The 16,861-nt window shown below is 43.7% G+C and overlaps 2 protein-coding genes across 3 annotated transcripts; one reads left to right on the forward strand and one right to left on the reverse strand.

The window, feature by feature from the left end:
* The first annotated feature begins 2,130 nt into the window (after positions 1 to 2,130).
* egr2b (early growth response 2b) lies at positions 2,131 to 4,660 on the forward strand. The gene is made up of 2 exons (XM_034569642.1): positions 2,131 to 2,540; positions 2,808 to 4,660. The coding sequence occupies exons 1-2, from the start codon at positions 2,378 to 2,380 to the stop codon at positions 3,971 to 3,973; spliced, it is 1,329 nt and encodes a 442-aa protein (XP_034425533.1). The 5' UTR covers positions 2,131 to 2,377; the 3' UTR covers positions 3,974 to 4,660.
* Positions 4,661 to 8,902: 4,242 nt separating this feature from the next.
* On the reverse strand, positions 8,903 to 12,762 carry adoa (2-aminoethanethiol (cysteamine) dioxygenase a). 2 transcript variants are annotated; one of them, XM_034569653.1, is made up of 3 exons: positions 12,193 to 12,761; positions 9,866 to 10,363; positions 8,903 to 9,834 (listed from the first exon to the last, which is right to left on the reverse strand). In XM_034569653.1, exons 1-2 carry the CDS (start codon positions 12,511 to 12,513, stop codon positions 9,905 to 9,907), a joined length of 780 nt encoding a protein of 259 aa, XP_034425544.1. In that variant the 5' UTR covers positions 12,514 to 12,761; the 3' UTR covers positions 8,903 to 9,834; positions 9,866 to 9,904. The 2 variants fall into 2 exon arrangements, with proteins under 2 accessions (XP_034425544.1, XP_034425543.1); XM_034569652.1 differs by having other exon boundaries at positions 8,903 to 10,363; positions 12,193 to 12,762.
* Positions 12,763 to 16,861: the final 4,099 nt, after the last annotated feature.

Consider the following 16,861-nt stretch of genomic DNA (forward strand, 5'->3'; position numbering starts at 1 on the left):
GCGAAGCAAGAAGACATCAAGGGGCAAATTAAAACACGAAATTATATGTATAAAAAATGTGGGTTTACTAAACCAACTTGATCAGATGATCGCATCGTATGTTATACGGTTCCAAAAGTGCATGGTGTAACAATTATGATGGAACGTGAACATACAGTTTCTTATTATAGTGTTGTGTACTCTTAAGACCAAAGTGTATTTAATTATTTTTTGAATGTCAATAGGACAAAACATCTTTAGTCTATATAATGTAAATCCAATGTCTGTCTCGAAAGTTGTTTTTCCAATACAGGTGTCACAATGTAAAATATCTGCATACACATCATTATCTCCCAGTGTGGCTGCCCAACCCATTTTCAGTCGGCCTTAGCACCTCCACCCTGATGTCTGAGTGCCCTGCACTGAGAGTTGTTTTTTATTATTGTTACAGTTCATTTGCTCACATATCTACAGTCAGACAAAAGGTGAACAATAATCCTATATTTAGATTACAACATGAAAGAGGTGAACTGTGCAACACACTCACAAACACACAATGGAAACTATATTCCACCCAAGGTCCCCAATATTTTCTGTTGTCTGTCTATCATCTTCTGTCCACCCACGGAGGGACTTTTCAACATCAAACCAGCACCAGTGTGAGTGGTTCAGATATTATTAGTATACATTACTCATGTTGTGGGGACCTAAATCTGCCTACCCAAAAGTCAAATCATTCAATTCTTATAGGTCAATACATCTTTTAAGGTTATGCTAAGATTATAGGTTTGGGTTAAGATTAGGGCATGGGCTAGGCAAGGAATAGTTATGGTAGTAGTTACCCTCCAATGTAATTTTCCAACTAAGTTTAGTGAAAATCCCTCCACAGACCTTGTATTCAAACCTGATGAATGCATCCTGAATGTGTTCCCTGAGGTGGCCTGTGATCAGATCTCACTTTTCTGCTCTACATGCAAATACACATGGAATAAACAAATAATTGTATTTTTAGCCAATTTGACCACACAGCTGTGCCAATGTGTCACATAGTGGACAGAGTCACTGTGTGTGTGTGTGTGTGTGTGTGTGTGTGTGTGTGTGTGTGTGTGTGTGTGTATGGGGTGTTTGTGTATGTGTGTGTGTGTGTGTGTGTGTGTGTGTGTGTGTGTGTGTGTGTGTGTGTGTGTGTGTGTGTGTGTGGGGGTGTGTGTGTGGGTGGGTGGGGGACAGTTCTTAAGGAGGCCACAGGAGGGCACACAATCCTGTTGGGCCTAACAAACAAACTGTATAATATATATTTAATAATAATAGAAGTATATATACAATGGACCAAGGACATATGATTACCAAACTACTCCTCGCTTAATTATAATCAATCAATAAATAAAAACAATGAATGGAGCACTTATTGAACTCTATTTCTGGGCTACACTGTCACCTTCACACCTTTTTATTTCCCCCCCCTTCTTTGTTTATTTCCCCTACTCTATACTGAGCTCCATACATATGTGCCAATGGCTATATTTACCTCCTCAGTGAACCAAATCTGTTGTTTCCTCGAGCATAGTCAAATCTCACTGAGAGTTTCCGAGCTCAGCAGCGTGTCGCACCCAGAGGAGTAAATTCCGCTGCTCGCTCCGTCTCATTTCAATGTGGTTACACCAGAGCGCCTCTATCTCGCGCTCGGCAAAAATCGTCACTTTCCGACGATCACGTTCCGGAACCGAGACCAAATATGGAGCATGGGGGGGTGTTCCCCTTGTTTACCGGATTCAACCTTGTATGGGTTAAGAAGCGCGGCCGGAATTCCTCTTTTGACATCAGATAGAGGAAAGTAGAAGAAAACATGCGGGGGACGCACGGATACTGGTGCTGGGAGTTGTCGGGGGCAGAGTTGTGTGTTCACTGGGGCCCGTGTTGCTGCTGTGTGGTGTTTTCACTGCCTTGCCGCCGTGCAGCATCCAGTGGAAAAGTCGCTTTATCTCCCGGAGCTTCGGCTTCTCCACTGACAAGCGATTCCCCTTTTGAAATCGTCACGGAGCATCCCAGCCAATCGGCATCCGCAGCGCCTCTCCCCTCTCCACCCCCCCAGCACCCCTCCCACTCCATATTTGGACAATGACGTAGAAGGGGAGGGGGGGGACTGGAAAGGTTCCCCATATATACATATTAGCGGCGGGGCCCGTGTTCCCAGCGAGAGTGACTTTTAGCCGCTGTTGAGTTGATGAGCAGAGCGCATGAAGCGCAGCAGACACACGGAGCTCATCCCCTCACGGTGTCAGACAGAGACATGCAGCGGTGACCCACGCGGGACTGGCTAAATCACGCACTGTTGTTTGGCACGCGCTTGGAAGAAACGGACCAGAGAAGACAAGAGACACGCGTTCTTCGCCTCACAATGACGGCTAAAACTCTGGAGAAGGTGCCGGTGAACCTCGGGGGCTTCGTGCATCCCCTGGCCGAGAGCGTGTACTCGGTGGATGACATCTCCAGCCTGCCGACCTCCGTGGCAATCTTCCCCAATGCAGACATAGGCGCGCATTACGACCAGATGACAGCAGGTAAGATCTGCGAACTGACTCAAAATCCATTTACAGACCACTGTGGTAAAGACTAAATGCTGTGTTCCTCCGCCTGTCATAGTAGAAGTGTAGTTTACGTGTTTCAGATGTTAATTTAATGGCACGATAAGAACAGAGTCCGCGCGTAATGGAACGGAGACGCGCCAGCTTCCTCTCACTTCGAGCCCCCTCGCGAAGAGGTTAATTAACCTGTTTGTGTTTGCGTTGCCTCACTAATGATCTGTTTTGCTTTTTTTGCCTCTACAGACGGTTTGATGAGTGGGGACATGAGCGGAGACAAGCGCTCTCTGGACCTCTCCTCCTACTCCGGCGGCTTCTCTCAGCCCCCGTCCCACCGCAACCAGACCTTCACCTATATGGGGAAGTTCTCCATCGACTCCCAGTATCCAAGTAACTGGAACCCCGAGGGAGTGATCAATATCGTCTCGGGCATCTTCAACGTGGCTCAGCCGCCGCAACATCCTCCTCCCTCCTCTTCAGCGTCCTCCTCCCCGGCTTCTTCTGGATCTCCCAGTCATTTCTCCGGCGCAAATTTGAGTTGCACCATGGCGGGTCCGAGTCAGGCAGAGATGGAGCATCACCACCACCTTTACTCCCCACCGCCTCCTTACTCCTCCGGCTGCGGGGAGATGTACCAGGACCCCTCCGCTTTTCTGTCCACTTCCACCTGTCCCATCGCGTCCTACCCGCCACCCTCCTACTGTTCTCCTAAGCAGCACGTCGGCTCAGACGCGCCGGGGCTTTTCCCCATCATTCCCGACTACTCGGGCTTCTTCCAGCCGGCTTGCCAGCGGGACATGCACACGGCAGGTATCCAAGATCGGAAACCGTTCGGCCCATGCCCACTCGATTCATTTCGCGTCCCTCCACCCCTGACCCCGCTGAACACTATCAGGAACTTTAAGCTGGGCGGTCCGGGTGGTGGCTCCGATGGAGGGCCGCTTCCACGGCTCCCATCTGCCTACAGCCCACAGAACTTGCCCCTGAGGCCGATCCTGCGGCCCAGAAAGTACCCGAACAGACCCAGCAAGACACCTATCCACGAACGGCCGTACCCCTGTCCCGCGGAGGGCTGCGACCGCCGGTTCTCTCGCTCCGACGAACTGACCAGGCACATTCGCATCCACACTGGACACAAGCCGTTCCAGTGTCGGATATGTATGCGCAACTTCAGCCGCAGCGACCACCTCACCACGCACATCCGCACGCACACGGGAGAGAAGCCGTTTGCCTGCGACTTCTGTGGCCGGAAATTTGCCCGGAGCGACGAGAGGAAGAGACACACTAAAATCCACCTGAGGCAGAAGGAGAGGAAGTCTTCCACTGTCTCTTCCTCCTCCTCATCGTCCGGCAACTCCGGACTGGAGCGGCCGTCAGGCGGGATCAGCACAACCAACGGGATCTGTCCATAGTTAGTCAACTTTGCTGTCACCGTGGCCGCGTGGCGCACACTAACCATCGAATAATGATTCTGAAACTGTTGTGAACTAAACATAGCAGCCGAAACCCCAGGATGGGAATGAACACGAGCTTATGTGCAGCCGTGCGCAATTACGCACTGTATGCACCCATTCCTGCTCCAGACGTGACAGAGACTGACACGAATGCACTTTGCCTGCACAGTCTACTGAACATACAAGTAAATATAGCCATTATTTCATAAGAATATAGAAGGGCAGTTGTAATAAAGAGGATTTTTAATATACTGCCACACTTACTGAGCGCGCAAGACGCAGCGCGCTTAAATGTGAAATAACCGCAATAATGTTTTAAATGAAGGAGAAAGTTTTAAGTTATTAAGTTGACAAAGTGTTGATTCTAACATTGTTGATGATGACTATATTTCCTCTTTAGTGCCTTGCTGCGTGTCTTTTTTGTACGTTGATTCAAGGACGCTCCTAACTCATTGTGAATTGGTCTTTAATATGTACAGTGGAGACTTTCTATTTTTCTACACGTTTGGTGTAACTCCAAGTGTTGAGTCGTTGTGGTTCACGTGTAAAACCATGTTGGAATGTAAATATGTTGAACTAATACCGACTTGACATGTTTGTTGTGTTGTGTGTTTTGAGACTTATTAAATGTGTGAGGATGTTAAACACAGCCGCTGTCAGTTTGGTCTGTCTCTCAGAAATAACGCACAGCACTGTGTCAACCGTGGTGCGTTCATGGAAAGTGGACAATAAAAAATATTTTATCTGAATATAGACTGAAACTAAAAATCTGTGTCAATATGTTGATGTTGGAAAATGTATTGGGTAAATTCCACGTTGCGTCACACATGGCCCAAATGACTCAGACTTTTCTCCCACTCACTTTTTACTCAGGTTCCTCGGGTTATAGGCGATGATTTACTTTCCAAATAGTGTGTTTCGAGCTTTGCAGCAACAATGAACAATTATGGAAGTAAAGGCGAAATAAACAACTTGTACAGGATGTCCTGCTCAACTATTCGTCATAGTTCAGGGTACATTCTAATATAGGTCGTGGTGTAAAATAAAAAATTTAATATGGCACTTTGAAACCGAACAAAGATAAACCACAATATTCAAGGGTGACTGCAAAGACTTTAGAAACAGTCGGCTAAATAGTAAATAGATCTAATGTACCGCCCACCCTCCCCATTAAAAAAAATATTGTATTCAATAGTTGAGCATATATGTGAATATTTATGCTGCCTTGTGCATGGATAAAACTGTGGCAGAGAAATACTGGATCCTATCGATAGCCTATACATTTTTATTCGCTTTTATTTACTTTGCTATCCATTTGACTACACTCTAAAATAGTGGCAGCCTAAAAAAGAGACAATTGTAGAATAAAAACTTCTCTCAACTTGTTAAAACCCACAAACTCCAGAGCGTCTGACAGAGGACATGATTTCTGTGACTCAGTGGTGATTGTGATAGGAAACGACTCAACGTCAATTCCATAAATAGTACAGAGATCATAAATATCTAGGTTATTGAGTGAATTGTAATTCTTTGAACTTGCTATTTGACATTCACAAGGAAAAAAACAGATTTCTACAACTCAAGTCAAAGAGATAAATGCATTTCCTTTTATGTTTTGACCTGACAGTGACAGAGTCTGAGGTTCAGTAATGTTTTTATACCTTCGCCAAAGTTTTTATCACAGAGGTTCACACAGAGTTCCTGTGTACTGTGGGGCCGTGTATAAACAGGTGTGCGCCTTTCTAAACCATGTCAGTTTGTAAACTCCTGTCAGGTTGTGGGCTCATGTCGAGGGTGATTCAAACCAGCAGGAAGCACATGACACGTTTTGAGCTACAGCAAAGGCTCTGAAAACATTTTTTTTTTTTAAATTGAGAGATATTAGTATTGGATTTTTAATAAATTGGCAAAACAATTGTGTCTAATGATTTGCAAAAATGTCAATTTTGTTCATTGAAATTCAATCGGCAACACAATATAATATGAAAACCTTAGGGCTCTGAAGAGTTTCTGATACTGTGTGTTGTTGGCATTTCAATCCTAATGCGTACCAGACCCGACGCTTTGTTACTATATAGGCCTTTGAATTGTGCAGTTATTAAATGTGTTAGTTGCTGATGTGGTGATATTCTATTTCTTTTCATGTTCATAGCTAGTGTCATTGTCTAATGCCATCACCCCAATCCTTAAATAATCTATAGCCTCCTTTAATATCAAAGTGAAGCTCTTGGAGGCAGGTCAGATAAACTCCAGTGACAGTGGTTAACATGGCACCACAGGCTCCAGGTTATTGTGCTGCTGTGAAGGAGATATTTAATGTGGTCATTCAGCACTGATCCTAAAACTAAACATCCCAGGATAAACAGTAGGGGACCACAAACAACCACAGTCAGTGTGTTATGGTTGTGTGAACTCATTCCTGGATTTCATGTTGATGTCAAAGTGTGTGTTACATAAATACAGTGTGCAGTCAGAACGAAAATCAGAATGAAATTTACCAAGAAACGGCTCTGTATTTATTACCTGCAACGTCACAGTCAGTTGTTTTTTTCATTTGTTTTGTTTAATTGATTGTTGTCTGATACACACTCACACTATTAAAAAATGACTTCATGTTGAAGCCGGTGCTGGAACACATTGCAGGCACAGAGAGAGGGCTGTTAAAGAGACGGAGCAGAGCCGTCCACTGGTCCCCGATGTGGTGGCCTACTGGGATCTGGCTGTGGCTCTAATAGAACCATTCTGATGTTGAGTTTCATGCGACCTGAAGGTCTGTGACCAAAATGTAGCGTTGTGACAACTTCTTGCGTTGTTCAGTAATATAGTTCTGTATATTAAGTCGTTCTGGATTTGTTGGAAGCGGAAGTTTTTCGATTCCTGTCAGAGGCAGCCTGAAAATGTCCTTTCTCGGCACTTGACACAGATTAGACTGATATCAATCTTCTTGTTTGATTCTGGAGAATACTGAACACAAAGACTTTTCCCCAGTGTCCCACGTCTGCTTCTGAGATGCTGTGGTGAGGCCTGGGCTAATCTATAACGTCTTTATTCTTCTGATTCCAACTCCCATCAAGCTGCACCACAAATATTCCCCTCACTGATAAACTGGCCTGATAGACTTCACACTGGAAATTGAGGATAATTACACAGCCACTGACTGGACTGACAGCATCACTATAACTGCACTGTCTAGTGACAATATCCCTATACAGTCAACAGCAGTGTGTAGTTGTCCATGTGTAGTTGCAACAGTGGCGGATCTAGGATTTCGTAATCAGGGGCTATAAAGGGGCCACAACTTACACAGTGTGGCCAATTATATGTCCAACATATACACAATTCCTGATAAAGTAAGGTGCACATTGAAGTCATTACTTGTTAACCGTTAGCTCTATAGTTTTAAGCAAAGCGTCATATCATTGACTATGTTTAGAAAATTGTTCCTTGTTCAAGCACATTGTACACGTTAAAAAAGATTAGAAAATAAAAATTCTCATATTTATATAAGACTACTGACAAGACAGGGGCACTTCGTAGAGCAATCAGATTTCAGCTCGGGCCAATTCCCCCCTGGCTCCATCTCTGGACCCATCCCCAAGGTGCAGACATGAATATTATCATTATATTGAATTTAACACAATGAAATCTACATAAATGTATGAACAAAACCTGCATGTCCTGCAAAATTATTTCTATTTTGGCACTGAGAGATGATAAATTTACCAAATGTTGGACTTAAAACAGACTTTTTACTCTGGGGCCTGACTGGAAAAAGTCTGCGAGAAGTCACGAGGCTCTCAGGTACATCTATATTGTTGTCGCCTGCTGTCACCATTGCCTTTTTGAAAAAACAGTTTGTCACTGATGCACAATGAATCCTGGGAAAGGTTGATCCAGTAAGGACCCACCCAGCGGAGCCTCCGTTTCTCGGAGGTGGAAGGACACATTTGTCGACCGCATTCTAAAGAGCCTTCGAATTGGTACAGTCTTGTTGTGACGGATGCAGCCCCTGAATTCAGACACAGCTCAGGATTCAAACTGGGAATATTCCAGCTGTGAGGCGACAGTGCTAACCACCGCACCAACATGCCAACGTGCTGCCCTACAACATAATGTGACTCTGAAATTGCGGAAAAATGATTAAAGCACTCTGGTATTAAATTAAATTGTTATTCAACAATGTATCTCAGATTATCCATTTACGGAAACACAATAGCGTCACAGACACTTGCAGAATGATTGTGTGGTTGCTCTGCGGTTTTTGTTCCTAGTGGGTGGGTTGACTCAATCAACTTCTTACAATTCAGAATAAAAATGGACTCAATCTAGACTATTTGTTTGGACCTGGAGGGTTAAATGAAAGAAAAAGCGTCTTCAGTGGGTAAATAGTATCAAAGGAAAATCAGCCCCAGACAACTAAATTGGGAAATTAAGAAATGTGGTCATTGCAGTTACTTGGTAAACAGTCCCTTTTCAGTGTCACAGCAGGAACAGATGAAGGGTGAATTCCATTTAAGTGTGCCACTTCCAAGGCAGTGATAGTGTCACGCCGGCTCCCTAAACACAGAACAGCTCTATCATTGACGCCACTGACTTCAACTCTTTATTCCTGCTAGGATACGTCAGCGTCTGCTGTGAAGAGCTCCATCTGAGAGAGCTCATCTCACGAGAACTGAGGAGAATCAGACATACTTGTTGAACTTCAGAAATGTAACAACACTTAACAGATTCCCTTCTCGCAGCTTATTTCTGGTTTATGTATCAAAATGTAAGTTACAAGACAAAATGTGCACGAGTGGCGGGGCACATTTTCCGGATTTACAAATATCAAAAAGTGACACCTTAGGACGAGTGGTATGAGACACACCATGACAGTTGACGCACCACGAGAATTTCCATCTACTTTATTGTTGCACGTACATTCATCAGAGTAAGAGAATCATGGATAAACTGGCACTTAGACCTGAGTCTAACCGAGGGTAGAAGAGTGTAACTTCAGTTATGTAACATACAGACAGGAAAGATGTAATGTTAATCAATCTACATGTAAAAAGGTAGTGAAGAAGTGTGTTGCTTTACACCATGAAAATGTTCATGTTCCCTAACACAGCTTCCTTCTGTAAAATGTAAAACTTTACTTTTAGACTGGATTGAAAGATTTCACTCTGTCTTTAATGTGATGCATCACATACGTCATATCACTGGATTCAATTACATGAGCTGAAATGACAACACATGACCAGATATGTAGAATGAGCTGAACATCAGCTTGTTCCCGTAACTGTCCAGACCTGTGTAGGAACCATGTCATCTGGAATAAATTAAACACATATAAAATAGAGCTAAAGTATATATATTTAATATATATATGATGTGTGCACTTTGGAAGAAGAAATTAGTGTGTACAATAAAAATGGCACTAATAAAGAAGCATACATTCAGTATTCACAAATAAGGCTTACGGGCTTTGGCATTAAGACACAATGTGGCAGTCCTCTGCAGTACAGACAGACATCATGTGTGAGGACACAAATCAGAGACCCTGGTGACACCCCACCACTGACATGACGTCAGGCTGATGACATTCATTCATTTGGAAAGTGGATTTCTGCTGTCAGAACTTGTACCAGTACCGACACAGTTATTTTAAGTTTGTGGAGGAAGGTCCAGTGGTCCCTCTTCTAGGTGGGGTGTCAAAGTTCACAGCCCCTGTGTCTGTAAGCTTCTGCCCTGCTGTAGCATCCTTTAGCAAGGCACTCATGCTCTTTGAGTTCCAGGTAATAGTGACCCTCATGTTTGACCTTTGTGTGGAAGGGGGTTAAACACAGCTCACAGTTGTGGATGGACGGGCATCACAACATTCGGACTGCAATAGGCTGCAGTGATCATTCAGATAGAAACTGCAGGGCCTGGATAGGGCTCCCCGCCACACCAGAAGTCCTCTGGCTGAGGGACTTCAAGAAGCCATGTCTCCTCTTCTTTCTCCTTCTCCTCTCCCTGCTGCTCCTCGTTTCTCTTGCCATCCATTTCCCTGTCTGCCACAGTTTGCAGGATTTTGTAGTAGTGACAGTCCCGCCCGTCATCTGGATTGTACGGCGGTGCCAGGATATCCAGGAAAGCAGCTGGCCCTTCCACTGCATCGATCTGGTGCAGGTTATCCCTCAGAGGAGTGAGGAGGCACGGCCCGCTGTTCTCTGAGTACTCAGCGACTGATCGCAGGGTGGAGCGCCAAAGGGAGGCCGTCTGAAGCGGGGCCAGTGGAGGATCAAAATGAGGTGGGACGGAGCTGTCAGTCAAGTTATCCTCCAGTTTATCGAAGCAGCGGACGCTCACCTTCCCATAGAGAACCTGAACCAGAGACAGGACACAGGAGTTTCAGATTTATTAGTGTCTGATTAATATCTTCTCAAGACTTCTGCAGATATTTCTCAAAAAGATATTTTTTTACACTAAAGCCAGGCCCGTAGGTGTTGATAAAGAATATCGACGATCAGTCAAATATCGGAGGAAAACACTGTGGCTCAAGAATTCAACGCCTGTCAATGTCGGTAATGTGGCACAGTGATGCAAAACTTGGCTGCAAACTTGAAATTGGATCTAACAGTGCTAACCAAAACGTAGAGAAACACTTACATATAGCCGCTGTTATTATTATTGTTGTTTCTAGTGCTCATTTCACAAAGCAAAAATGGGGCATGCGCTAAGTAAGCTGTCGCAAATGTCACTTCCCAAATGCTCCAATTAAAATGCACACATGGATACACAGAGAGCGGAGTATTTGATCATCTGCACTTTGGAAGGCGTTTGTAAAAATTCTCTGTTTTAGTGATTTAAAACAATGTTTGCATGTGGATGAGAGGCCCAAACACAGAGGAAAGTTGGTTTGCATGTGGCCTGCTCACACATGAGCAAATGTAGCAGTGGCCAACCTTCGCCTTTCTCTCACTTCCAATCTGTGTGTGCGAGGAGGCGAATAAAACATTTGCTTCCTATGGCGAGGCAAATCCCAGAATGGCTTTGCGGGGAGTTCAACTCTGGTGAACCTTGACCCACGATATTCCCCATGATGTTGGAGCAGGCCTTCAGCGTGGACAGGGCGTAAGTCACATGACAAACCACGTGCATAGGAATGGTTTTGTCTTGATGACCACTCAAAGCTCTTTACAGTACAGTTTTACATTCACCCATTCACACACACATTCATACAGTGCATCTATTAGCAGCACTTTACTATACTATGAAGAATACTATATGCACAATGTGAGCACATTAAAAGGGATAGTTCACCAAAAAATTGAAATGCAGTCATTATCCACTCACTACTATGCGGATGGAGGGGTGGGTGAGGGGTTTGAGTCCACAAAACACTTCTGGAGTCTCAGGGGTGAACAGCCAACTCCAATACAATTTAAGTAAAGGGTGACCGATTCTTCAAACGTAAAAAAAAACAACAGAAAAAACATAAAACGCACCACATGAGCAGTATGGAGGCATGTTATGTTGTTATATTACGTCTGAAGCTTTGGTCACCATCTACTTCAATTGTATTGGAGTTGGCTGCAACGCTGTTTACCCCCCGAAGCTCCAGAAGGGTTTTGTGGACTCCAACATTTCACCCACCCCTCCATCGGCACAGTGGTGAGTAGATAATGAATGAATTTGTTTTTTCAGTGAACCATCCCTTTAACTCATATAAAAGCCTGCTCTCAACAGTGTGCCTTCAAGGGCAATGCCACAAAATCAAACTGATAACGTGAGACCACTGGGTTGATTTCATACTTCTGTGAAGCGACTTCCAAACAGAAAGATATGCAATTAAACAAATTACCAAAAACAAATGACAAACAGTGAAGCTGCTGGAGCTTTGTGTGCACGTGTGCATTAAAAGGTGGTCTGTGGTTGAACTGTCTGCACACATCTGTGACCCCTAGACACGGATGTCAGGGAGGATCAGACACACGTGTGCTCTGATATGATATCAACAACTCGGTGTTGATCAGAAATGCAAAGGTCACAGAGTCAAACAGCACAACTTCACGTGAGAAGAGTTCCCTGAAGCTAACGAAATGGTCCCACTCCTCAGACTTTGGGCTTTTTAACCCTTTCGCCCGCACGTCGCCTAACAGACAGATCGATGTGGAGCCACAACACAGCAGACATTGACGCGGTGTAAAGACCTTGAGCATCCCGTTCATGTCCGGGTGGTCGTGCAGCGGTATGGAGGCGCCGGGCCTCAGCAGGAACACCCCCATGCTGAACACCTCCGCCTCGCAGATGTGCATGTAGGTGACCGGGGGGCTCTGGAGCCCCGCCGCCCCGGAGCTCGGCTTGCTTTTCCGGGGAGCGATTTTCAGGTCCGCCGCCCGCACCGCGGTCACCAGCGAGATGAGCTCGCCCTGCGTGTCCGCCACGTCGGCCGAAGACTTGAGGCCCCGGTAGGTGACGAAGGCCTGCTTCGCTATCTTCTGGATCAGAGGAGTTTTGTTGTCCCGCGGCATTCTGGCTGCGGGTGAGGACAACTAACGGTTATCGGCGTGTCCCTGGCTCCCGACGCAAACACGAGGATTCAGAGCCCGTGAAGCCTCCAGCGTCAGCAGGTTCCCTCCCGGGCAGCTCGGTGGACGCTCACGGCAGACGAGGGTGTTGTTTTTATTAAATGAAGACGTGTTTCATTGTGATATCGTCTGATTCCAGCCCCAGATGAGAGCCTCCCCGCGGTCATTTTCCACCGTCTTCCCCTCTCTCGTGCTCACTGAGCAGGCGCAGGAGGCCAAGAGCAACCTGGGATATGTAGTTTTATCCGGAAGTATCATCTCTACGTCTCATCAACGTTCCCATGATAAGTGGAGCACTGTGTGATCAGACTATGACAGACACATTTCTGTGATTGTACACGATTAGAGCACACGCCAACATACTCAAAAGATTCGATATATAAGATGGTCAGCATATCATGGAGACTACATTTCCCAGGGGTCCTGGGGAGGAAGCAGAGCTGCAGAGGGGAAGGCCACACAGGCCATTGAACTCCAGGGCTGATGTTTGAATTGTCTTTTTGTTCAGGCAGGTTTGGTACCTGGGAGAAGTTAGCTTCTTGTGCATGTGGGTAATGTTGTGAAAATGTTCTATTTGAACACAAACAGGGTTCTTTTTTATTAAACTGAAACAATTAGTTGTGTTGCTTAAATCTTGACCAACCGCAGTTGAAAAGTGAGACCATACATCCTGAAGGAAACGTCCAACAACCACAGGCTCCACCTCGGTAAAATGACCAGGAAGAACAAAGTTTATTTAGTTTGTACTCCTATTAGTCTATTGACACCTGCTTTTACATACTTTTTGCATCATTGAATCAGATACAATAATACCGTAAAACCCACCTGTTCACACAGGCCTTTGGCCACTCAAACCACTTTACAGTACAGTTTTGCCATTCAAACACACGTTCATACAGTGCATCTATCTGCAGGACTACACACAGACTCACATAATGCCGGCACAGGCATCAGGGGAAATCTGAGGTCCCTAGGACACTTCGGGCATGAGGAATGGAGACTGGGATCAATCCGCTGACCTCCTGGTTGGTGGATTATCATTATTATTATTATTATTATTATTATTATTATTATTATTATTATTAACAACTAAATGGCTATAAATCATCCCATGCAATTGTTCCAGTGAGGTAGCATCAGGACGACAGCACTGAGTTTGTCATTGTACTCATCTTCCATGTGATATGAATAAAGCCTAGCTGGTCACAGTGGGATTCTCCTAGCACCACATCTGTTTTTTTCCTAAGACTGTATAGATTCTCCTTGAGTCCTTCTTCCATTTACTTAAAACTGTGTTTGCTGTGATGTCACTGATGATTGATGTGACATCACAGTGTTAATGAGTTCGTCAATGTGGGTAAAAAACGTAGTTAATAGTTAAATGGTAACAACACATATAATAAATAGATTCCAGACTCCTTTAAGACACACTTCCCACAGATGTCAGTTGTCCAAAGTTCAAAGTCCAATAGACCTGCAGCATATAACCATAATTCAAGCCATAATCACAGGGCTTGTTCTGTGCTTGTAGCATTTTGGATGATGGTGACATGCAACATTACCATTAAGGTAACAGAGATATGTGTTTCTTGGAGGTCACTAAATCAAATGCAAAGGGAAATATGTCATTACAAACAAAACGATCTGACACAAAATTGACCCAAGTGACAGTAGATCTGTGGTTTACCTGTGCAAAGCTGTGTGTCAACAGAGCACCCTCTACTGACCAGGATTGGACACTAAAAAGTTCTCAGGTTTATTTTGTATCTTGTCATGTAGCCTAAAAGATATTAAATATATCCAACACTGCAGAAAACCTCTACCATAAAAATGAATGTCCTTATATCTTCCACGAACAGACACAAATTAGTTATCTGTTAATTACAATCAAATGTTTATTGCCAAAGTTCAGTAGGGAACTTTGATTCATTACTTTGTGCCAATATTGTGAAGTTTTAAGGGATTATTCGGATTCCATTGGCTGTTATGGCAAATTTGTCATCACTGTAAAAATAGGAAAAAGTTGGGGAAAACAAAAAAAATAAAAAATTCAAGGCAACTTACTGCAATAAAACCTTCGATCTCATGTTTATTGTGCCAACTAATTAAGTTTTGTTAAAATAATTATCTTTCACAATCATAAAAAACTCTATTTTGGAGTTCTACATGCTAAGAATTCCAAACAATAAAAGTTGTACAAACAAATTATGATAAATAAACACAAGTAGTTCAATCTACATGTTTATTTAAAACATGAATCAACTGTTCTTTATCCTTCAAATATTTGTCATTGTAAGATCTGTGTGGACAATTTACTCTTCCCAAAATGTCATCTGTTTGACTGTAGGCAGGGAGGCAGGTGCATCTCCGGCTTCCTCGCCCATCATCTGGATCGATGTCCTGTTGAAATGAAGAGGTTGCTCTAAATTAAGAATGAATAATCATGCATAGCAATCACCCTACTAAAATTTAAGAGCATATCTGATTGATCAACCATCATGCAAGTAGTGGAAAGAACAGGAGTGTCCTATTTTGCAGCCATCTCATTAATAATAGTTTATTATCCGATCAAATGCTTATCTTGAGATTTTGGTTAGTTTTACCATTAACAACATTTCTTAACCAAAAGCACAGTCTAAAACCTATGTAGGCTTTTACCAGCACCTGTGGAAGAAGAAGATGAAACTGAAGATTAAGATGAAACCCAAGCTCAGGAACATAATTCACGGCCTGCCTCTTTCTCGGTGTCCTTGATCAAATCAATGCAACACTAACAGATCGAATAAATAAAAAGAAAGATAAGAATGAGAGAGTGTGGTCAAAATGAGAGGGAAATGATCAGTGAAACTGTACTAATATCATAATTCCCACGTTCCTCCCCTTTGTTAAAGAGAACATTGATAAAGTGACGATATATCACTAGAAAATTAAGAACAAGTCAAACATGAGCAGAGCATGTACAAAGCATGAATTAAGTGTATCACTATTGGATTAGTATGTCAACATGTTGATAAGAATAAATAAAACATCTTCGGGGCAGCTGTGGCTCAGGAGGTTGATCCCTGACTTCTCCAGGCTGCATTTAGAAATTTCCTGGTCAGGATATTGAACCTGATATTGACCCTGACAGCTGTGCTGAAATTGTATGAATGGATTATGATAGAAAAAGTGCTGCATATAGAAGTACTGTGTGAATGAATGGGTGAATGGGACTTGTAGTGTAAAGGTTCCGAGTGCTAAATATGACTGGAAAAGCACTATATAAATACAACGTACAATCCATTTACCATTTTATTCCAAGTGAATCATCACCTTTTTAACCCATTTTCTACACTTTCTCTTTCCAAATAAATTTAGAAGAGAAAATGTTTTTTATCGGCTGTGTGCTTCTTCTGGTCTATTTAAAGCAATGCATTTAAACAGTAGGTTTCTTTAGCCATAACAGGGCAAAACAGAAAACACTAAAGCAGGAAATTTTTTGTAACAAGTGAATGTTTTTTTGTCATCCCTTTGATCTGGTTGTTGATCAGAAAACCATTCATGGGTTGCTGTGGAAGGCAAGGACAAGGTACTTATATTGTGTGACAAACTAATTGCAAATCAAGACTCCCTTTCTATTTTCTTTTACCACCAGGTTTAGGGCACAGGAACCTAAAAACATAAGATCTGATAACAGGGCCCAGTTGCCATGTGTGGATAGACAGCCTGCCGTCAGAGTCTAGGTCTAGTTTTTGTGTTACGAGGATTTGATGTTCTGAATGCTGATGAAGCTTTCAAAGCACCAACCCCATGAAGCAAAAAAAAAAGGAGTTGAGCGGGTCAGACTGTCGTAGTGGCTTCGGCTGGTCACTGCCCTCTGGAGCGGAGGGAAGTGAGCATGGTTAACCCAGCAACAAAACCCAGGACTGACTCACCCACATCACAAACACTCTTAGTAAATGGACTTTACTAAGCACATGTGTCTCTGTGTGTACTCACATGCAGTGCAATTAAACTGCACAGTTGTGTGTGGGTTTTGGTTTGAGTAGCTCCTTACGTGGGTGTATTGTGTGTGTGTGTGTGTGTGTGTGTGTGTGTGTGTGTGTGTGTGTGTGTGTGTGTGTGTGTGTGTGTGTGTGTGTGTGTGTGTGTGTGTGTCTGTTGCTTAGTGTATTCGTGCGCGATTTGCATTATGTATGATTCATTCTGAATGATGAGTGAGGGAGACACAAAGCAAGCAATATCCTCTTGAGAAATAATGAGGCCAGTTCATTATAGGTTCACACACACACACTTTTATGGTTGACACAGG

The sequence above is a fragment of the Hippoglossus hippoglossus genome, chromosome 19, assembly GCF_009819705.1.
Source record: "Hippoglossus hippoglossus isolate fHipHip1 chromosome 19, fHipHip1.pri, whole genome shotgun sequence".
Taxonomy (NCBI): domain Eukaryota; kingdom Metazoa; phylum Chordata; class Actinopteri; order Pleuronectiformes; family Pleuronectidae; genus Hippoglossus; species Hippoglossus hippoglossus.

What these genes read in the sequence shown, in the direction of transcription:
- egr2b (XM_034569642.1), top strand. Translation starts at nt 2,378, where the DNA reads ATGACGGCTAAAACTCTGGAGAAGGTGCCGGTGAACCTCGGGGGCTTC. An exon ending in TTACGACCAGATGACAGCAG is followed by an intron (nt 2,541 to 2,807) that starts GTAAGATCTGCG and finishes TTGCCTCTACAG; the next exon opens with ACGGTTTGATGAGTGGGGAC.
- adoa (XM_034569652.1), bottom strand. Translation starts at nt 12,513, where the DNA reads ATGCCGCGGGACAACAAAACTCCTCTGATCCAGAAGATAGCGAAGCAG. An exon ending in ACATGAACGGGATGCTCAAG is followed by an intron (nt 10,364 to 12,192) that starts GTCTTTACACCG and finishes TCTCTGGTTCAG; the next exon opens with GTTCTCTATGGGAAGGTGAG.